The sequence below is a fragment of the Thunnus albacares genome, chromosome 21 (assembly GCF_914725855.1).
Source record: "Thunnus albacares chromosome 21, fThuAlb1.1, whole genome shotgun sequence".
Taxonomy (NCBI): Eukaryota; Metazoa; Chordata; class Actinopteri; order Scombriformes; family Scombridae; genus Thunnus; species Thunnus albacares.
In genome coordinates this window covers 22,428,119-22,450,749 of record NC_058126.1, presented here as the reverse complement: position 1 = coordinate 22,450,749, position 22,631 = coordinate 22,428,119, and the positions used below count along the sequence as shown (strand labels likewise).

At 41.6% G+C, this 22,631-nt stretch overlaps 1 protein-coding gene, 1 long non-coding RNA gene and 2 other non-coding genes across 5 annotated transcripts; 2 read left to right on the top strand and 2 right to left on the bottom strand.

Moving 5' to 3' along the window:
• The first annotated feature begins 1,699 nt into the window (after positions 1 to 1,699).
• LOC122973017 lies at positions 1,700 to 4,045 on the top strand. The gene is made up of 2 exons (XM_044340464.1): positions 1,700 to 1,954; positions 3,402 to 4,045. The coding sequence occupies exons 1-2, from the start codon at positions 1,882 to 1,884 to the stop codon at positions 4,043 to 4,045; spliced, it is 717 nt and encodes a 238-aa protein (XP_044196399.1). The 5' UTR covers positions 1,700 to 1,881.
• Positions 4,046 to 5,566: 1,521 nt separating this feature from the next.
• Positions 5,567 to 7,111, top strand: LOC122972120. 2 transcript variants are annotated; one of them, XR_006399642.1, is made up of 3 exons: positions 5,567 to 5,934; positions 6,062 to 6,296; positions 6,407 to 7,111. It is a non-coding gene; the product is annotated as an uncharacterized LOC122972120 (long non-coding RNA). The 2 variants fall into 2 exon arrangements; XR_006399641.1 differs by lacking the exon at positions 5,567 to 5,934 and having other exon boundaries at positions 5,965 to 6,296.
• Positions 7,112 to 8,608: 1,497 nt separating this feature from the next.
• trnas-aga lies at positions 8,609 to 8,690 on the bottom strand. The gene has a single exon. It is a non-coding gene; the product is annotated as a tRNA-Ser (tRNA).
• A 1,058-nt stretch (positions 8,691 to 9,748) lies between these two features.
• On the bottom strand, positions 9,749 to 9,830 carry trnas-cga. The gene has a single exon. It is a non-coding gene; the product is annotated as a tRNA-Ser (tRNA).
• Positions 9,831 to 22,631: the final 12,801 nt, after the last annotated feature.

Sequence of the window (22,631 nt, the reverse complement as noted above, 5' to 3'; positions counted from 1 at the left end):
TAGACTGCCACCACTCCCCTCTAACTGATTACATTTCTAAACATCTGAAGATGGCGGAAAACAGTCCTCTGCAGACTGTGATAGATGCGCACTGATCCATTATTACTGCCTTCATGTGAAACCAGTTGAAAAATAACCACACAAACCATAACATGACATTTGGAGGTTTCTATGATGCTCTTCTGCATCTCTGAAACACGGAACAGTATCAGGACCCTCCAGAGCAGGCTGCTGGCACAGCTGAATGCTGCACAGACGGCGGGGAGAGAGAAGCAGACAGGGAACGAAAGAAACAAACATAATATTCATGTGTGCTGACCATAGATCATGTTTACTCGCGTTTCCGTCTGCTCAGACCACCTAGCAGACCATTTCACGCGTTCTTGGCTGAGACCTTGATCTCTCTAAAATAACAAGTTGTAAAAGTTCTTTTTCATTTAAACACATGCAGCCATCAGCAGCAGGAACGTGTTGCATCCACAGTATCCACGGTTTTTGGTGCACAGCGCGTAATTTTACGCACAGCTGGCGCAGCGGTACCTTCATTAATGATTTAATTCTCCCGACAGACCGGGATGTCGTGGTACTGATCTTCATTGTCTGCAAACACAGATTTCAAGTTTGTAGAATAATATATTTTGTATTGTATCTGACTTTTTAACTTTAGGCAAATTACCAAACGCTGTTTCCTCTGGATAGTCCGAATAAATTCTGCCGTATCAGAAGGATTATTACAGGGAGCTCTGTTTATGTTCTAATCGACCGGATTGCTCTTCTCAAAATCATTTTGTTATACACAACTTCAAGGTAGGCTCTGACAGGAGTTTCAGTCTGTCTAGAAATTTAATTTCAACACTAGCTGCCCTTGAAAGTACAGCTTTCACTGATTTTACTTTACTGTTATTTCTTAGCAGTTTCTTCATATTACTAAGTAATTAACGGCCCGTAAATTAAAGGGGTACTATTAACATATTGCTACAAATTCTGTATATTTTCGTCTCCAGAAAAATCATGCTCATGCGTATTTTGGATTGCAGTAGAAATACATAGATAACCCTCAATAATAGTAATAATAATAACAATAATAATGAAACCGGTACATATAGTAGCATGTAAATAAATACTATACTTTAATATATTAATTTTAAAAAGAACCCGCAGATTATTAAAGAGGCTGAACATTGGCCTGTTCGTTAGTTGCAGTCATAGACCTTGATGTCCTTGTTTTATAGCCTACATCCGTTATTTCTCTGTATATTGGAAAGAGGCTATTTTTAGCAAGTAAATGTATTTATTTAAAGTAGATAACTGAACATTAATTCTTTATTTTAAGTCAAAAATGCCACAAAGTCTCAGACTGTAAAGTGAGAGAGAGAAAAGTGAAAGTGTTCAAGTTGCTTAATTTATCCAACGAAAAGTTGACATATCTGAAAGCAGATCATCTTTGGCAATTTTACTTGAAAAACGGATGAAACGATTAGAACTAATTGATGAACCTATCAAATGTCAAAAATCGTTTTCTGTCGATCGACTTATTTATTAATGACTTCTCCTGTCCGCTGCAGCCATCTGGTTTAATTAGAGTAATTTGATAGAGTAATAATAATAATAATAATAATAATAATAATAATATACAAAATATGATTATTTATCCAGTGAACCCAAGATAACGTGTCACTGGTAGTCATGGTGATGAAGACTGACGTGCCCCTATAAAAGCAGAGCCCTTAATTCCATCTTCATTTCTGCACCTGAGCGCTGACAGGAGCTGAACTCTTGAAACTCTTCAGCTGAGAGATTCGTTGAAAAGTGAAAACCCTGAATGAAATAAACAACTGTTGACATCTGGAAGTGACACAGCACCTGTTGAATGTGGAAAAAATGGCCTCTACTGGTTCAGGCCGTGAGATCCACTTGCTGACCACAGGCATCCTCCGTTTGGATTGCCGCTATGGTAAAACACAGAGCACCACTGAACTGCTCATTTGAACATGTTTGATCTAAATAATGATCAAAAAGAGCAGAATATAATATTATCAATTAAATAATAAATCAATTAACATCATATTTAGCCTATAAATATGAATTATTTGGTTTTGTTTGGGGGAAAATTTCCTCAGTTTTCAATCAAGGCATGAAACCTGCTTTAACCTTTTATTTCGGTGTAAAATGATTAAAGACGATGGATTTCATTAGTGTGCGCGTGACAGGTGGAATAAGTATGAATATTAATGTATTATTTGGGAAAAACAAAGTTTTTTGAGGGGGTGCAGGGTCGTCGAGCATAACATTGAAAGTATAGGGCAAAGATGGCGACTGGGCCGTTTTTTGGAAAATGCTAAAAGTTGTGATGCTGCAGGCGCCATGGAGACGACGTCAGGTATTAGAACCGGCCGGAGACTGACGTCTGACGTCAGTGTAGTCAACTCGAGGCCCGTTCTTTGTATGTGCTGACTGAGTTTGAAGGTTTTGATTGTTGATGCTGGATTGAAATATATCCAGAGGTGTTAAAGCATCAAGTTAATAAATTCAAAGCTCAGTGGGATCATATTCAGCCTTTTAAAGCATCTGGATTTCCTCAGACAGGCACTGATAGATCAGAGTTGTTGCAGATTTATAAGAAAAGTTATGTCTGTTCATAACTCTCAGGTGTACAGAGCTCTCCAGGATGATCTTTTGTGTGCTCCAGATGCATAAAATATGCCATATTGTGCGCATACACTGTGTCAAATTAAGATATAAAATAATAATGACTTGTCTTCAATTTTTATAATTTGACATGGACTGTAGTTATAGGCTGCTTGAAACATGGAGCTAGATCACTGTTAAGTCTCTGCACAACACACCGGTCACACCAGTCAGCATATGTGCTTGTAAATACTAGAAAAACACATCTTTGCTTTACACTACTGAGGTTTTAATTCAAATCTGGCTTATGAATAATATCAGACTGCAACTGCAGCCTCACAGTGAAAGCAGCACATTCATCTTCAATCTGATTTTAAATGTCATGTCAATAAAAACATAGAAATGAAACAGACACCATTTGTAATATTTAATTGTAAGAGGAGCAGATCTGAAGGATATCTGAATGGTGTTTAATTCGTGTGTCACTTATGTACCAAGTGCCAACATTTAACAGCAGAGCATGGACTGCATTCACAGCTGTTTAATATTTTAAGCATTTCTGAAACAAAGAAGAGTTTGCATCATTTGTGCTGAGCTCGGCCCACATGAATAGTCTGAACGTTTTCCACAATAAGTCGTGCTGTGAACCTTGAAGTGTATCTATGTAAAAAGAAGCAAACTGTGTTTTTTCTTAGATGAATATAGGCTGTAATGAGTCCCATCATGTCCTAACTAGAGTGACTAATGTGTTCCTTGTTTTTCTTTCCATGTAGGTGACCTGCCACTGCCTTCACCAATCCTTCAGATGTTTGTAACAAACTTGAGGAACCGTCCTGTGAGCAGCGTAAACATAGAGTCCATGAGAGAGTCCATCCTGAGGCTGTATCACAACCTCATCACAGGCTCTAAGAAGTTCCCTTTCATTGCATACAGAGGATCTTTCCGCTCGTGTGTGCTGTCAACACCCTTCCAACATATCGAGCAGGAGCGGAGGGAGAATACTGCTCTGTCTCCTCTAATGGAAGGACCATCAGGTATAATGGCGCCCACTGCACGCTCCGGCTCTTCTCCTCAAACTGTGTTGACTCCAGTTCTTCCTGAGAAGGCCGATCTTGCAGCCGTGAGGGGCGACCGCAGAAACTGCGTCCACCACCTGGAGCTGGATGGCAGAACCATCACCAGAGTCATCTCCCCTGTGTACAGCTCTGAGAACACGGAGCTGATGAACCGCTGGAGACTGACCGACTACACTGCAGACGGCCACACTCTCATGTCAGTCCTCTGCAGGTTTACCAAACAATCAACACAGTGTGCAAAGACTCAGAGGGAGAGGATGAAGAGGAAGGCTGCTGAAGAAGAGAGCAGCAGCAGTAGCAGCAGCAGCCTGACTCCACCAAAGAAACGCCTGAGAGTGTGACATCACAAGCACAAACCAGGACATCCAGCAGTTCCTGGAGGACCTGGAGACTCCTGGCTCTGCAGATTATTTAGTGTGTTGTACGTGATGTTTGTGACCTCAGCGTCTGGCAGGTTAACAGTAGTGATTCTTTTTACCCCTGAGGACTGTCCTGAGTGTCTAGCAGGGCTGCTCACACCCAGGTAGCATCTTGCACCTGGTTTGATGGACTGTATATACTCATGAAGTGCTGGTCTGTGCGTCTGGCAGGGCTGGTCTGGATAACCCAGGTAGCGTCTTGCACCTGATTTTATGGACTGTATATACTCATGCAGGGCTGGTCTGTGCGTCTGGCAGGGCTGGTCTGGATAACCCAGGTAGCGTCTTGCACCGGGTTGGATGGACTGTATATATTCATGAAGGGCTGGTCTGTGCGTCTGGCAGGGCTGGTCTGGATAACCCAGGTAGCGTCTTGCACCGGGTTGGATGGACTATATATACTCATGCAGGGCTGGTCTGTGCGTCTGGCAGGGCTGGTCTGGATAACCCAGGTAGCGTCTTGCACCGGGTTGGATGGACTGTATATACTCATGAAGGGCTGGTCTGTGCGTCTGGCAGGGCTGGTCTGGATAACCCAGGTAGCGTCTTGCACCGGGTTGGATGGACTGTATATACTCATGCAGGGCTGGTCTGTGCGTCTGGCAGGGCTGGTCTGGATAACCCAGGTAGCGTCTTGCACCGGGTTGGATGGACTGTATATACTCATGCAGGGCTGGTCTGTGCGTCTGGCAGGGCTGGTCTGGATAACCCAGGTAGCGTCTTGCACCTGATTTTATGGACTGTATATACTCATGAAGGGCTGGTCTGTGCGTCTGGCAGGGCTGGTCTGGATAACCCAGGTAGCGTCTTGCACTGCGGTTCATCCACCTTTTTATCCTCATCCATCTTTTTGGGCTGGCCTGAGCGTCTGGCAGGGCTGGTGAGGCCCCTGGTAGCGTCTTGCACCAGGGCCCATGTAGACATGCTGCAACATATGTAGGATAAAGTTGGCTGAGGGTTAAATATTGTACATTTGTATATATTTGCTTCACTATGGTTTGGTACACAGGTCAGTGATTTTAGTGCGTCTTGCACATTTCTTTATTGACGGCTGGCCTGAGTGTCTGACATCGTGGAACCACAGAGAACTCTGAGATGTGACATATCTTGAATTGAAATTTGATGAAGTGGAAACTCTAAATTAATGAGGCTGACTCATTAGTAGGTCAGGTCTAGCTTCAGATTTCAGTGTGAGCGAGGAACAGGAATCACAACAGAGAGCTGCACTACTGATCCATCACTGACAGACATGTGGACGAGGAAGAACAGGCTGATAGAAGAAGAGAGAGAGGACACAAACCACTGATGATATGAACCTTTCCTGAACTTCCAGTATTTCATGTTATTATTAGAATCAACATATTGATGAATACTTCAGTTTATCAACTTTATGTCTGAGGAGAGGAACATGAGGAAGAAACAAGAAGCAGCGAGGAGACAGCATGCAGTGTGAAGCCTTTCATCTCAAAAAGATAAATATACATTTATTCAGTTTTTATCAGCATTTCTATAATGATCAATATGTCTTCTGTTTACCTCATTACTGAATTATTAACTGTTATCCCCTGTTGTCTGCCATTTGTCTTTCAGAGAGAGAAAAGAGGAGGGAAACAACATGTGAACTCTGATTAAAAAAGATAAATATACATTTTATTTATACTATTATTATAGTTCACATAGTGATCAATATTTCTTCTGGTTGCTGAAGTTGTTCATTAACTGTTATCTCCACTTATCTGCCATTTGTCTTTTAGAGAGAGGAGAGGAAACGACACGAAGAGGAAACAAGACCAGACAAGAGAAAACATTATGTGAACCTTCTTATTTACAAAGATAAATATACATTTATTCTATTTTATTATCAGAATTGCTAAAGTTATCAAAGTTGGAATTGTGTATTAAGCTTTATCTCTCCTGTTTGTTGTTTGACTTTTACAGAGAGGGGAGAGGAGACCTCATGCACTGTGAACACTCTCATTTAAAAAGATAAATATACATTTATTCTAAATTATCAGATTTCTATACTGATCAAAACTTACTCTGCTTCAGCCATTCAAGTTATTAACTGCTTCTGTTTATCTGCTGTTTGACTTTTAGAGAGAGAAGAGAAGAGGACGAGGGGAGAAGAAAGGAGACCTCATGCACTGTGAACACTCTCATTTAAAAAGAGAAGGTTACATTTTTGCTACATTATTATGAGTTTCTATTCTTATAAATAGTTCTTCATTTATGTCATTGCTGAAGCCATTATTTTCCTCCTGTATGTGCTCTTTGTCTTCACAGAGAGGACAGCAGACAGCGTACATTACTAAGATTCTTATTTAAAAAGATATGTATACATTTCTTCTATATTTCAATCAGAATTTCTACACTGATCAATAGTTCTTCTGTTTAGTTAAAGTTAACTGCTCCTTGTCTTTTAGAGAGAGGAGAGGAAACGATTTGAGGAGGAAACAAGAAAAAGACAAAAGGAGACAACATTTAAAAAGATAAGTTTCATGTTATTATCAGAATCAATATGTTGTGAAAAACTTCATCTGCTCACCAGGTTGTTGAGGTTATTAACTGTTTTCCCTCCTTGTCTTTCTCTATCTATTTCCAGTGAGGACGAACTCCAGATGTTTCCTCATCTGCTGCAGCATCATCAAGACAGTGTCTGTCCTGAAGATCATCCTGTCTGCCATCACACACAGATCCAGCTGGACTCCACGTCTCAACACAGTCTGCAACTTTACAAAGTGTTACAACTGCTTTTGTCATGTTTTACATGGAAGCATCAAACATCATCCACAAGAAGTTCTTTACACCCCTTTGGATACATTTACATTTTGTTCAACCCCTTAAAAGATAGAAACATTGTTTCATCTTTTTATTATTATCAAGAAATACCATGAAATGCCATAAATCAACGATAAATTTGTCTGTGTAGCCAAATGAACATCCTTCATGTGTTGCTTTTTGTCTTTAATAAACATGTTTTCACATGAAGTTACAGTGTGTGTTTGCATTTATATTCAGCACATCTGGAGAAAAGTGATGACATAATGTACATTTCAACTGAAGTCTAACTGATGTGATCTATTTAAAAAAAAAAAAAGTTTCATGATAGAACTCAGTGTCACATGTAAAGTGACATGATAGTGGTAAAGTACAGTTCATTTGTTACAATACAATACAAAATAGTTACAATATGGAAGTTAATTGTTGATGAATAGTGATCTATTTGCATCACTGCAGTACGTCTGTGTGATGAAGTGGTTTGAACATTTGAAGTCTGTGTCAAAATTCATGTTGATTGTCAGAAAGGTGACTTAAACTCTCAATGATCAAAGCACTTTTGCAAATGACACTTAAAAACATATACAGTGAATGACTTATTATAAAATTTAAAACCTTAAGATGCTACTTATATTATTTTTCTTCAAAAACAAAAACCTGCAGTGCCAAATACTTGTGGCTACAAGAGCCCCATCCAGTGGCCTATTTGTGATCAACACACACACTTCTGCATGCTGAAAAGCAGGACACATTCTCTCATAGACACTCAGCTGTATGTTCTTTGCAGGAGCTGGGTAGAAAATAATCTGTTTCAAAGTTGGAGAAATATCCCAGTAGCTCACTGGAATAATTTTCTCACAAACTATAGACTTTAATATTTTATCTGCATCTTTAAATTCTTCTCTGTTGCCATTCTATTGATATGGCTGCTCATTAACAGCTCACATGTGAACATGTATCACTGACTTACTACAGTTTGGTCTAGTACAGAACTTATCTTCAGCAGAAAAGCTTGGAGATGTTGGGGACAGCTACGACTTGGCTACATCCCCTTAGAGAAGTAAATCAACAGACAGCACAGCTTCAGTGCATCAACTTCTCGTAAAATATTTGTTCTGTGATTCTTGTTCTTATGTCCTGTTTTTGTAATTGTGAAGCACTTTGTGACCCCGGGTTTGAAAAATGCTGTATAAATTAAGTTTTACTTACTAAAATCTTCATATTTTAGTTCTAAAGTTGTAGGATCATCATTAGTGTGAAGGTGGGTACTTCCAGAAACAGCAGGTTAAAGTTCATTCATGTTAATTCATGTCAAGTTCATCATAACACCAAAATATCCAGCATGGATCTGGTTTAACAGGGAACTCAGTCTAATATTATTAGAGAAGCCAGGTTCACATCAAAGGACAGGTCACAACATTGCTGGCAGGATTTGAACCTGTGTGGAGATACCTCAATGGATTTCAAGTCTATCGCCTTAACCACAACAACTCAGTGAGTTTCACAATTGTGTGTTGTCACAGGAAGGTTTTGTAGGCCTAACAACATAGATGTAAATGAAGAGTTCATGTTATAATCTGGATTGTTTTAAAGCATCATGCTCACACCAATTCATTTCTATTCAACTCAGCCTACCTTGCCTCCCATGGACTTTCAGAGGCATGATGAAACCAGTGGCTGTTATTCACCTCAGTGAAAACTTCAAATCGTTGTCGGCAGGATTCGAACCTGCGCGGGGAGACCCCAATGGATTTCTAGTCCATCGCCTTAACCACTCGGCCACGACAACTCCTAGAATCGTACTTTCACTATACAACAACTTATCACTAAAAGCCTTTAACAGTGTGAGAAAAGTTGTTTGACCACACACCTGCTGCAGGTCAAAGTTTATTTAACTTCAAAGCATGATGCAGGTAATGTTAACACAAGAAGCTTACCAGAATTCCCAGAGTTTCTGTCATTTGTCTTTTACAGAGGAGTTGAGTTGATGTAACCACTCAGCCATGACAGCCCACTTTCTCTACAAAAACAATGTCCTGTTTATTCTGGATAACCCACAGTCTGGGCTGTCATCAGTTCAGTTCTTTGGAACTATTTTCTACCACTCAAATATTCCCTATAAACTGCTGACTGAAACACATTCATCTAGTGCTGCAGTGGTGCTGTGAGCGGGTGAAATCTGATGCTGAACTTCCAATGAATCACACTTGATCAGTGGATTTGCTCACAAGGGCAAAATAAACCATCAAATTTGCCCTTTTAGAGTTTAGTTTTAGAGTTGACCAATAGCAAGCTGACAGGGCTGACCTTTGAGGGGGCAAACAGCCAGAGTGCCTGAAATGGAAGAAGCTGTTGTAGCTTATTAGCTGTTACACTAGTCACTTTTATTTATCCTCCTCTATTGGAGTAAAAACTTTTCCACTAAAGAGCAATGGTTTGCAGAGACAGGAGTCAATGGAGTCAATCTTGAAAAACAGTGGGAAGTTATTGCCCCTTTAGTTGCTTTTCATAACTGACCAATAGCAAGCTTGTTAGCTCATAGACTGTAACTTTCCTTCTCCAGTAACTTTTTTTGAACAAAAAGGTGTGCAATGGTGAAGTTAACAGAAACATAGATGGAAGCTCAGGGAGCTGTTGAGACTGACTAGTGCTAGCACTGGGTGGGGTGTGTTGCAAGTTAGCAGATAGCTCACAAGCTAGCACTGTATGCAGTCACCATGTTAACAAGCTTCTGGACACAGCTCTGTCACCTGGACAATTGACTGGTGTGGCTGCAGGAGTAGAGGACATACCACACTCCAAGCAAGCTGTAGAAGTTGAATTTTTTTTACCATTGTTTAAATGTATCGTTGTTGGCAGGATTCGAACCTGCGCGGGGAGACCCCAATGGATTTCGAGTCCATCGCCTTAACCACTCGGCCACAACAACTTGAAACAGTTTTTTGCTGGGTGTACAATTGTCTGCATTGAAAGAAAGGTTTCAACCAAACAAGATGAATTAACAGTTCATGTCATCACTGTGGTCTTAGAAAGCAGTGTTGTCAGTTTATTGATGTAGCTGCTCATTATCAGGCACTACAGTTTAGTTTCATATACAACTCATCTTCACCAGAGAAGAAGATGAGTAGAGAATCAAGCACCTCATACATGCAAATACATTCTACCTCTGAGCAACACTGCCTCAGAGAAGGTCAACAGGCAGCATACTGATAAGTCAGACTCTATAGGAAGACACAGCATTCTGTAACATGGCTTGAATGAGAAGTTACCTACTAAAGGTCAAAGTTCATTCATACAGGAGGTGTGTGGGTATGATGCTGCTGACAGTAAAGGCTGTCTTCTACAGGTTTCCCAAAATTCTCTTGGGCCAATTCATTGAGAAATACAGTTAAGAACACAACACAAAACACACACTGTATAGGTTGACTTGTACACTAGCAACATTTCATCATATGGCAAATGCATCAGTGTTGATTAAAGACGTTTAACTACATGAAATATTGTCGCAAGTTAGAACACTTTACTGGCTAGGAAATATCTGATTAAAGAATTGAATAAACACGGATAAGAATCTGACGTAGCATTCAAAAACAAATTTTGATGGTTAGCACTTTTGATACTTGACATGACATATTTTGGCTCAAAAAAGAGGTAAAAGATTCAATAAACAAAACATTTTTAACAAACATGATTCAGGAACATGCATCATTGAACTTAAGTGCTGCAAATTCCAAACAAATGTGCAATTAATCAAATGACCATAACAAGTTGACCTGCAGTGGACCTGCACTTTTGGGTTTGGTTGATAATGCAGCCTTGATTATATATTAAGTGGCTCTAATACCAGTTTTCTTCAATATAATCTAATGTGATATTTTGAAATCAGTGTGGCGCACCAGTGCCACTCATGCTCTCTCCAGCAGATGGTGTTATTGCACTATGAAAGTTCACTGAAACAATGACAATCGAGAGCTGTGACTTTCCCTAAAAAAGTTTCTTGACACATTTATGGTGTAATTCAACAAAAATACACATTTACAACTTTAAAGCAGCTGTGCTTTTAAATACATATATATGTATATATATATATATGCATATGACAAAACATTTAATTTTATACATAAAAATACTAGATAATGGTTCAGAATGCCTGCATCAAGCCTGTATTGCCCTCTGTGTGTGTGTGTGTGTGTGTCTCCCCCCACATGACTTCTCTTGCATGCAAGTTTGACTCTGTATGCTCACTTGCGTGTGTGTTGGTGTGAAAAACCCATAGAAAATGCATGTGTATGTGTATGTGTGTGTGAGAGAGAGTGAGTGTGTGTGTGTTCTAAAGCCTTATAATCTCATCCAGGACTAACAGCGGAATCCAACTGGTCACAATGAGGTCTTTGTCTTGAGTGCAAGAGCCAGCAGGTGAAAACTTTGCTTCAGGCCTCAGAGAGACCATGTGATGGAGAGTTAGTACAGTGTTATATCTGCATGTATATGTGTATGTGTGAGAGAGAGAGAGTATGCACAATGTGGATGACCTGTATGTGCAAGCACACATGCTTGAGTGCTGGTGTTTTTGACTGTAAGCATGTTTGCCCATGCCAACCAAGCTTAACGATGGTTAAACCTTTGAGGATTAAGTGATTTTTAAACTGTTCTTTGGTTAAGTTCACCTTAAATGAACCATAAATCCTTAGTTACAATGCAAACACATCCATCCAGTTAATTCAGTCTACTAGTCCAGCTTAAGATCTTATTTGTCTTGTTTAAAGTGAAATATTACAACCACAACCAAATAAAAAAATACAAATACAAATTATTCAAGTTTATGAGTAAATTTAAACAACAAAAGAGGCTGTCATTAAGGCCATATGAAGCAGCTCTGATATCAGTTCTTATTCAAGCCTGAGTTGCTCCATCATCACATACAAATATGGATTCTGAGCAGAGCCTGGTCTCCTCTGCCAAGCCGACAAAGCTGTGTCTGTGCTACCTTGAAGCAGGCCAGTGGGGCACAGCGACCACGCAGCCCGGCATGAGAGCAGCATATTCAGCTGCTGACATTTCAACAGCCGTTTACATGACACTCCGCCATGAAGACGCATGAAACAAGCAGCTGCACTGACACTGGCAAGGATACAGATGCGGATTCTGTGTGTGCATTTAAGTGGATAATTTTCCTGCTTATATCTTCATTCAGACGATCATCATGTGTATTATCGGTGGTTATGCATACTTGAGTCTGTTTATTTGCTCTCACCCAAATTGGTTTGCTCTGCTGACTGTGACCAAGTGTGTTTGAGGAATAATTGCTTGTGTACACTTCATGTTGTGTGCTTTAGAGTGCAGAGTGCGCAGTTATGAAAGCATATTCATGTGCATGCATGTAATGTATTTGCATCACCGTATCCCTGTGCATGTGCATGCACCATTGTGCATACATATTTCCCTTGTTTGACTTGGCCACCGTCACCTCCTGCTGTTCGCCTGTTTGTGTTACCCTCCACTGGGCTGGGACTTGGACCTGCAGCACAGCAGGAATGACTAAGTAGGACATGACACATATTCTCTGAGGTGAGTTTCCCCACATTTCTTGGCACTGTCGGGCCCTTCTGGCTGGGGGCCTGTGGGCAGAGATCGATGCCCAGTGGGGAGGTCGGGGGCTGGACGCTGTACCGTCCCCTTGAGGATGGGTGGACTGGTAAATCTCAACGAAGCAGAACCCAAGTTGTTCCTAATAAACCTCGTGTGTTGCAGCCTCTGTCGCACACAAAAAGACTTACAGTTCCTGCGCAGCTAAGTCGACCTGAGTTATATCTGCACTTTATGAAAATGAAATCAAATTCCAGATTAGTCTTACTGCCCAGGAGAATCTATCCAAGCTCTTGCCAAGCTCCCTCTCTGAATGATGCGTAGGAACATTGGGGGGAAGTGAAAGCAAAACATTTAGTGAACTAAAACACCCTAGATTTCATGGTCTCACCACAGAAATGCTGCTTGTTTTCAGATGAAGAAACCCTGGTGTTGCCCTGGAATGGCCTCTGTGTTCAAAATGTGACTTTACACCCAAGGGAGCAGCAGGCCTTCAAACAGAGTGCCGTTGCCCTTTTACTTTGAGAAACAGTAAAACAGCACACATTAGAGAAAACAAACTGGTGAAACTTATGTCCCCAGAGTATTTTCTGTGTCACATTCGAGGACACATACACAGCACTGACACAAACCCTCTTTAAAGGCTCTGTTTGTGGTTTCTGCTGACTTTCCACTCTGTGTGCCACCATGAAGAAGATTGTATGTTGTCATTGGCAATATCTGGGGTGGAGATTTTTTACACTGTTGTAGAGCCTATCCAGTGACACCAGGGTGACTGTCATCTTGGCAAGCCAATAATCTGGATCTCTTTAAAGCCAATAAACATCAGAAAACGAATCCTGTGTGGGTTGCAGAATAGTTTCACAAACATTAGCTGCCCAAATTACATATAATCTCTTAAAGAATGCATCACATTGACCACGGGTGGTCCTTGATACATGGCATTTTTCACTTTTCCTCCTGTATAATAGCCTTTTGTAAAGAAATCACATTCAATCATTTGTGACATTTTATCAGGACTACTTAAAAAACTTTCATACACACAACGTCAGGTACATTTAGCATAGACTTGACCTTGAGCTGTGCTGTCAGGTATACCTTTCCCTATTCACCACAAAGACCCCATCTGGAGGAGTCTGTCAGCAGTGATTCCGACAGTAACAGAGGCTGGAGCTATTTTATTGTGGTCTAGACTAGCAGAAGTATAGGTCTTGAAATCACAGACCCCCTCATCAAGTCACCAGTATGGATTCCATCTGTATCACATTACTAACTCCTAGCTCCTCTGTACTGTAGGTGTTCCCACTCTGTGTATGTTTCTCAGTCTTAACATCACAGAACCCAGAAAACTCTCCTGAGCTAAAAGCGACCAGCGTCTCCTCCACTGACCCTATAGGGTCCCCCTAAGAGATGGATATCACTCCAACATAAATGCTAACACAAAGCAGGATCACTATCACCACTGGCTACTGTGAAGGCCCAGTGGCTCGAATCCTGACATGAGGCTGATATCTGCTGGAGTTAGAGGTTCATTCAACATCCTGGCTCTGTCTCTGATAAAAAGGAGTTCTACTGAAAGCTGCTGTGGAGGCACATAGCTTGTCTTTCTGATGTTGGCAGGCCCAAAACACCTGGCCAGTGGTATGAAAACAACTGAGAATGATTAATCTTATGAAACAGACTGGTGCATCACCTTCAAAACAAACTATGTATGAAACATATTGTGGGACAAAATATATGTACAATTAATGTCTGTATCCTTTTTTAATTTTAAGCCACTTATATGCAGAATTAGCAAATGGCTGACTTTGGCTCCCGCCAGTGGTAATATGAAAGAAGACCATCTCTCATCTGGAGATGAATGAATGGGCCAAAAGTAACACACAGACTGCACAAACATTTTCCTGCAAAGTAAAGTTTATGCTATTCAAATAATGTGAAATAATGTGAAATATGCTAAAATGACAAAAAGTGTGCACATAGTGGCTTTAAAGCTGCAATAATCAATATTTTTTACATTAATAATGGCTCAACGGACCCTGTCTAATGTGAAAGATGTTGCTTGATAAGAATTGTTACGAAGTCTGCAGGTTCCCTCAGCTGTCCCAAGCTTTTTAGCCTCTTTTAACTCTTTTTTTTTTTGGTTTTCTGGACAACTCTGCTCTTATTAATCTTGTTTCCAGAAGGGAGCTCTTTTAGGTAAAAAAAAATCTCTAATTAACCCACTGTACATTACCTGGCCAGGCAGACAGACAAAGTTAGCATCTAGCTAGTGAACACAGTGGATTATTTAGCAGCTAAAGAACCAACATTTGATGAAGACCAAAACAGAGCTCAGATGAGGGTCAACTTCTGTTGTACTTACATGTGCCAGGTTGCCATAAAAACAACTCCAAATGAATGCTTAATGTTGCCATGTTGTCTGCTGGATGTGTAAATAAGCAACTGTTTGCTAAAGATAGCCATAACAACTGCATAAGGTCATATCAGATGTTATGCATTCAGCTTATTCCAATGCCCCCAAGTGCCCAAAAAATTAAATTAATGCAGCTTGAAGCAAGATTGTGTTATTGCAAGTTCAACCACAATTAATTACCAAATGCAAGTATGCAAAAAAAAATCATCATTCACTGGAATTTTGGGCCAACCAGAGGATGTGATTCATGCCATTACTTGGCCAGACATCCAGTCAAACATCAACTTTAAGTTCCCTGTGCTGGATAACATTGTTTATTTAGCTTTAATCATCCACTGTCTCATATTAAAGATAGTTAGCTTTATGACTTCCTTTGCGTCCCTCTCTGAAATTCAAACCTCACAGTTCCCCAACCCCCTCTACTTTTCCACTCCCATGACAATCTACAGAGCCAGCAAGCTAACTCACTATTTATTCTCCACTATATGAAGCGGAGTGCAAGTCTTGTCTCTGTAAATACAGGTGAAATGAGAGATCTAGGTTGGAGTTAACAGCACATGCCATAGTTATTTTACTGTCTCTTTAACTCTAATCCTTATTCCAGAGGACTTGGCACGCATCTAAGCTTTCAAACACTGCCCAGTGAATGTTGTTAATATAAGCACTAAATCTCAATTAACAACAAGGAAGCATATTCTGTGGCTCCTGAGGAGATTTATCTTCTATGGCGGCCAGGCTTGGGGAATGGAGAAGGAGTATTAGGGAGGATTGAATTGGAGTCTAAACACACCATACATGTTACAGCTCATTAAACAGTCACTAGCCTACACACAACACCTGTAGTGTTTTCTCTGTGTGTTTTGGCGGTGATAACAGCCTGTGATACTAGCAGAATAAAATCCCTGTCACCAACAACAGTCTCTCTGATTTGCTTTTCACTTTTATTTGGCTCTGGCAGTGAGTTTGTGAGTTTGGTTTATTTCAAAATCAGCAGCAAAATCCCTCACATAGGACTGGAAATGATGAAATATGCCAGCAACACAAATGGCTCTGCATTAAGATGAGGTGTCATTGTAATGACTACATTTTAGAAGAAAAATTACCCACTTTTAATCTGGTTACTTTGCATAACATGATTTCAGTGCATTCTAAGGACCTAAACAGCTGATATTCTCATTCTAATGGATGTCAGTATCTGGACTGGGTTGCAACAGCTATTCTTAAATCCAAGGTTTGTGAGTAAAGTTCTTTGTAAACTAGTGATTTACTAAACTGGGTCACATCATTAAAACTTAAAGATCCCCTTCAGTCATGTTTTAAGAGATAAAAAAATCCTCTGCTCAGAGTAATAAATTGTCTGATGTGGTTTTTCCACAAAAAAGTTGAATTGCCTTGTTAAAATCCTTAAAATGACATCTCCTTCCTCACTGAAAAATCCAGAATCTATGAATATTGTTCAGTTCAAAAGATTAACTGCTGGTTCACTAACAAAGACCACACCATTTGAATGGTATAAAAAGTAGTTTTATTTGGATTGTCGAGAGGGTTCAGGATTGGATGAGGATAGTGTATGGTGGGCTGGATGGGGGTCAAGGAGAGGGACGAAGGGGGTCGATGGCATGGGGATGACCGGGGACCAAATGGAATCACGAAGAGGCTGGAGCATCTAGGAACCCGGGGGTCGAGACTCAGGGTGGGGGACATGTCTCGATGAACTTTCTGCTTCGTCATCCCCCAAAATTAACTTCATTGGACTAAGTGAGAACGGGCTCTTGGAATGTCACTGAGGTAGGTATGGAATCTTGGGGAGACTAGCGGTCAAGAATTTTATTTATTTAATTTTAACAGGTGGTCTGGGATTTCTTATTTGGAAGAGGTTGAAGCGGCTCCAGTACGGAAGAATTAGCCAGAGTACGGTTAGGAATGTGGACTGACTTTGTCAATGTGGGGAGACAGGTTGGGATAGAACAGGAGGATATGGAGTGGGTCCAGTAGAGGGAGCACCGTGGCTCGGTGCGACTGTGGCTGAGGTAACAGAAGGACCAGTAGTGGCTATGGGAAGAAAGAGAAGAGCTGCGGGGACGGGTGGAGCCGAAAGCGCTGAAGTAGCTGCAGCTGAAGGAAGGGAAGAGGAAAGGATGCCGGGATGAGGGGATGTATGTGCAGGGGTTGATTGTGCAGCCTGCGGACACAGGGATGAGACGAAAATGAAAACAAATACAAGATGGAGGGGGTTAGAAAGGAGGGAGCTCCATGGCTTCCTTACGTATCAACTAATGATGAGGAAAACCAGGCTCCCTGAGGCAATGAATCGATATGAAGTGATTGCAATGAAAATTGTTCACTGTGGTAAAGTAGTTGATAGTCAGTCAATGTCACTGAAAATGAGAGAATGCCCTCAATGATACCTCGAGATGTAAATAAAGGTTGAATGAATGAAAAGAAGCAGGCGAGTTGAGGGAGCTATAGTAGCTGTGGCAGGAGGAAGCGAAAAGGGGTGCTGTAAAGAAATAATATCGACAGAGGAGAGCCAGGATGATTCATAAAGGACGGATCGAGGGAGGGATGAAGGGATGAGGGTTGAGGAGTGAGGGATGAAGGGATGAGGGTCGAAGGGTGAGGGATGAAGAGATGAGGGTAGAGGGGTGAGGGATGAAGGGACGAAGGATCGAGGGGTGAGGGATGAAGGGATGAGGGTCGAGGGGTGAGGGATGAAGGGACGAAGGATCGAGGGGTGAGGGATGAAGGGATGAGGGTCGAGGGGTGAGGGGTGAGGGGACGAAGGATCGAGGGGTGAGGGATGAAGGGATGAGGGTCGGGGGGTGAGGGATGAGGGATGAAGGCATGAAGGTTGAGGGGTGAGGGATGAAGGGATGAGGGGTGAGGGATGAAGGGATGAGGGGTGAGGGGTGAGGGATGAAGGGATGCGTGTGAAGTGGTAAAATGTGCGGCTTATAGATGCAGGGATGAAACAAAAACACGAGGCAAATTAAGACGTAGGGAGCAGGCATATGGGGAAATACAACCTGGCCCTGCGACAGGGCTGAAGCAGTTGGCTGTGTCGTGACGTCATCGACGTGCGGCATACGGGTGGCGCTGGGTGGGTAACTCGGAAGTAAGCAGCCATCAGGAGCGGTGGTGGGGGTGGAGGCAGAGAGGAGCAGGAAGACGCTGGCTTTGTTGTCGGTTCGGCGAAACGGGATTTGTATCTGGAGCTCAGCCTGGCCTTCAGCCGGGGCTGAAGAAGTCTGGGCTTTGTTGTAGTAGGCGACGTTGTGACGTCATCGGTGTGCGTCGACCCGGCGGCGGACAATGAAGCAATGAACACGAAAGCGCGGGAGGATTGGAGCTGTCGGCTAGAGAGTTGATGGAAGTACAGTCTGCATAGAGTTGGAAAGTTTGTCTCGATCATCGTTTCGTAGGAGTGGGACGACCGTCTCCTTGAGAGCTCGCCGGAGGTGAGCAAACATCCGGTTGAAGATGATGAAGATTGCTTGAAAAAGAGCTGCGTTGGAGTGGGCCATTGCGTGGATGCGTGTGGAGCGTCTGGATCCCAGCTGATCAGAAGCGCGGCGTCTGGATGTGGATGTGGTGGTGAAGGAGATATCACGTTGTTACTGCTGGATCTAGTCGTGGGCGGTATGTTGCCGAGGAACATGGATCACGGAGCACGGGCGAGTTGTTATAATAGTAACTCCATATAAAAGATGTTTCCTACTTAAAAGTCAATTTTTGTGTATGTGCACTGCAGGCTTCATGTTTCCATATCACACTTTTATAAATTGCATACTTGACCACGATTGGCTCCAAACTAGTTGTGATGTCACAAATCATGAGCATAGGCCCACTCCTTAAACTCAGATTTTCATTGAGCACAGAGAAATTTTCCCCTTTCAGCAGATAAATGTGAAAACTTCATGTGTCAAACTCTGCACATACATCATTCTGCACAGTGAAGCTCAAATAACCAACTGAAGGAAGAAGAAGTAAAAATTTGTGAGCGGAGAGGGACTTGAAATGTCTTGGGTTGTAAAGACTTGACTTGACTTGATTAATGTCTAAATCAGTTGCTTAGAAATATTTGTATCCCCAATCCTATCAAACGCAAGCATTAACAGTAACATCACAAGCTATGACGTAACAAACAGGCTAATGATAATAGCTGTGTGATCAGCCATATAGTCATTTAAAATGAGTTATCACAGAGAAAGTTAGAGATGACAGATGGTGACTTCACTGCTTTGCTTTCACTGCAGTCAAACTGTTGTGGAAAAGTGGGACACTTTCAAGTGCACTACCACTGTACCAATCTATAGATATAACTTTGTTTTATTTATATATGCGTACACAGAGAAATGTCAGTTAGTAGTATTAAATCAGTTTAGAATGACTGAAAAATATCTGATTATGCAAAACTAACCAATGCTATTTACTAATTTAGTATACTGTTATTGGCATAGCATATTGCAAGTTGAGGTATGTCATTTTTCAAAATCTCAATAATTATTAAAAAGCATTTTTATCAAGTTTTGGGTCGAATGTGTTGACCATATTCCATTTGACCTCTTTTACTCTCCACTCTTTAACGAGCCGTATATTAGCAAGCTGATGTTAGTTTTGTCAATATTAGTCCTGTTAGCTAGATACACCTGGCAGTTAGTGGGAGTTACTTGATATTGTATTTAGTAACAGCTAGTCTCTATATAAGAACTAGTGATAGTGGTGCAGTCCGTTTTAATTTAGTGATGCATAAATTTGCACTTAGTAAACACTTCCATAATACCTAGGGCAAAGTTAATAATACCTAACCTTAGGCTAAGTTTGAACTTGTGAAGTGCTGGTGCAACCGGAAGATGATCTCTGACATGAATCATTACTTGACCATAAGCAAGAGGTTTTTACCCTCACCATCTCCTTGTCTGAGATAAATGAGCATTCAGCGCTACACTGACCCTTGACCTCACAGCAAGGTGGTGCCTTTTCATTCTTTTCAGACAGCAAGCGTTCACATGAAGCAGGGAACCAAACACTTATGGAGCCCACATTGTTTTCAGGGCAACCCGCTGCTGTCAATCCAAACCTCCTCCTCCTCCTCCTCCTCCTCCTCCTCCTCCTCCTCCTCCTCCTCCCAACTATGCCTCTCTGTGTGCCCTCCTGCCATCCTCTGTTCCCTGTGTGAGGGCCAGACAAACCGCTGATTCTCTAAGCCAGAGGCCACCACCCTGACAGTACACGCAGGCCAAGCATGACTTCAAAGGTTGTTGCTTATGGGCATTTCACTGGGTGTGTTTTTTGGGCAACTCAAGCCTGTTTTTTTTTTTTTTGTCATAATATCAGAACTGGATAATTAGGTCTTCTCCAACATAACATGCTTTATTCCTCAAACATTTTTGGCCATCTTACCCTCATCAGAATGGTATCTCAAGTTGATTACAGGTTCTTTATATATTATCCATCGATTCAAAACATCTTTTAAAATAGTTTTATGGATTATTTCCTGTAGATAGAAAAGGTTTATAAGAAAAATATAAATATACATAAATACAACCTTTCAACCAACTTTTCCTTCAAATACAACATCTCATCTAAAATAAAAAGTCTGAATCTCCATTTTTCCATATAAAATTGCAAATGTTATAGTCTTTTAGCCTAATTTTTCAAAACATAGTAATTAAATATACCAATATTGCATTCTGTTTAAACTTTTTTGTGAAAAAAGTAGGGTAAGTTGAGGAAGAGCTGATGTGGTCATCACTTCAATGTACGTGCATTCTCAAAGTTAGAAACTGACAGAGTACTCCACCAGAATATCTTTAGATTATCAAATACATGCTGAACCTACTGATCAAGGATTGTGCTGAGAAGTTTAATACATTTTGAAACCTGTGGAACCAAACTGACAGCAGCTGCCATCCGGACAGGGGGGTCAGCATCTGAATCTGATACTGAATATTCTTTTAAAATGTTGTGGATGACTCGCTGTTGTAACCTTCCACTTTGTCCTGCGGGCCAACTCACATTCCCTTTTGCTCATATCAGTTTGCAAGGCAAAGACTCTTTTATTGGCCTAGAGGAGTTAAAAAAAATCATGTTTGTATGAAAAAGAGAACATGAAAAGTGCAGCAGTATGTAGAGTACAAAATTTCAGTTCTCTGTGTTCTCTCTGACTTTTCTTGAGGGTGTCTGTATGGCTTTCTGTGTGTCAGTGCACATGTCTGTAGTGACTGTTTGCATTTGCATGTGTGTGATCCTAATCATTGCTCTGTCTCTCATGCTCTTGTCTGTCCAGCATGTTTGCTTTGCGCTGACATATGGTGCCGCGGCCGTTTATCTGCACCTTAACTAGACACACAGGCTGTTAGGAATGTGTGTGGGAGAGGACAGCGCTGAGCTAACAGCCTCTTCTTCCACCGTCATCTCTGTTTACCTGCTATTGTTCACAGCTTCTGTGTGCGGATGAAGAGAAAGGAGTGATTTATGTGTGTAGTGACAACAACAAGTGTTTGGGTTGCAGTGGCGCCAATACGCTTCTTTATCCCGTGGAATCGGCTGAAGCCCAGAGGCACTGACTCCACAGCCCAGTGTTTATTTGTGGAAACTTTTACAAAATGCTAAACTACAAATCAATGGAAGCTGTTTATGCAGCGACTTTTTGAGTGATTATTCACTGACATGCTCAAATTCAGAGTTTTATGGCACAGGGAAATTTAAGGACATGGTCATTTTACAGGCAAATGAGTTATTTTCTGGATTTTTTTTTTCTCTTTTCAAAACAACCTCCAGTTAGTCAATAATTCCATGGGAAGAGACAGGGACGTTTCTTAATGAAGTCAAGTCGCCCACTAGCCGAATCTTTTTATCCCCCTTTCCCCTTTCCTATGCTGCATCTGATATTGTTGATGTTTTTCTTTCTTTCTTCCTGAAAAATGAATAGTGGCTCTGTCACGTCGGGGAGTGCGGGGTTCTGGGTTGTCTCCTTCCTGTTGCCTGTCTTATCTCGCACACAGATCCTGGCCTGGCCTGCTTTGGTGTCAGGCCTCTGCTCGCTCCCCCTCTGTGGAGATAGACAGAGTGGGGGTTAGTTTGTGGTACCCCCCCCCCCCTTCTTTCATATTCAGCTCCCCAAGAGTTTAGAGCAAAAGGCAGGAAGCTCCTTCCAGTTCCGTCCTCACCCACTGCATACTGGGACACTGGAGGCGCTAGGTATGAAGGGTTTGGGCTTTAGATGGACAGAGGTAAGATACAACATGGGGAGGGATAGCTGGGGGGTAGTGTGTGAGGGCTTTTACTTGAGGCCCCGCCATGAGGTCCTCATTTGTTCCTGAGGCCATTACTGTGACAGACTGTTTACAATCACCGACAGATTAGGTTTACTTAAGGATTTATGTTATTCCTTTAGCTGAAATGTATAAACACCGCTGACGCTTTTCCACCACCCTGCTGTTATAAATTAATACTCCCTGCTGGTGCCGTGGGGCTTACTGAAAATGTGTGATTTTCTAAAGTCTGTGCAGGAAAAATATACTTTCTCAAAGAGGTGGAATGAACAGCAGGATGGGCTCTGACTGAGGATCGGGAGGTTGTTCCTGATCTGTGGTGCTACCAGTGCTGGCTTTGACTTTACCTGCTCTCTTGTGACTGCAAAGAACTCAGCACCCTCTTAATAAGTACTGCCAGAGTCAGAGGAGATTTAGCCACTGGGTGGTGCACTATGAAAGGGACTTGTTC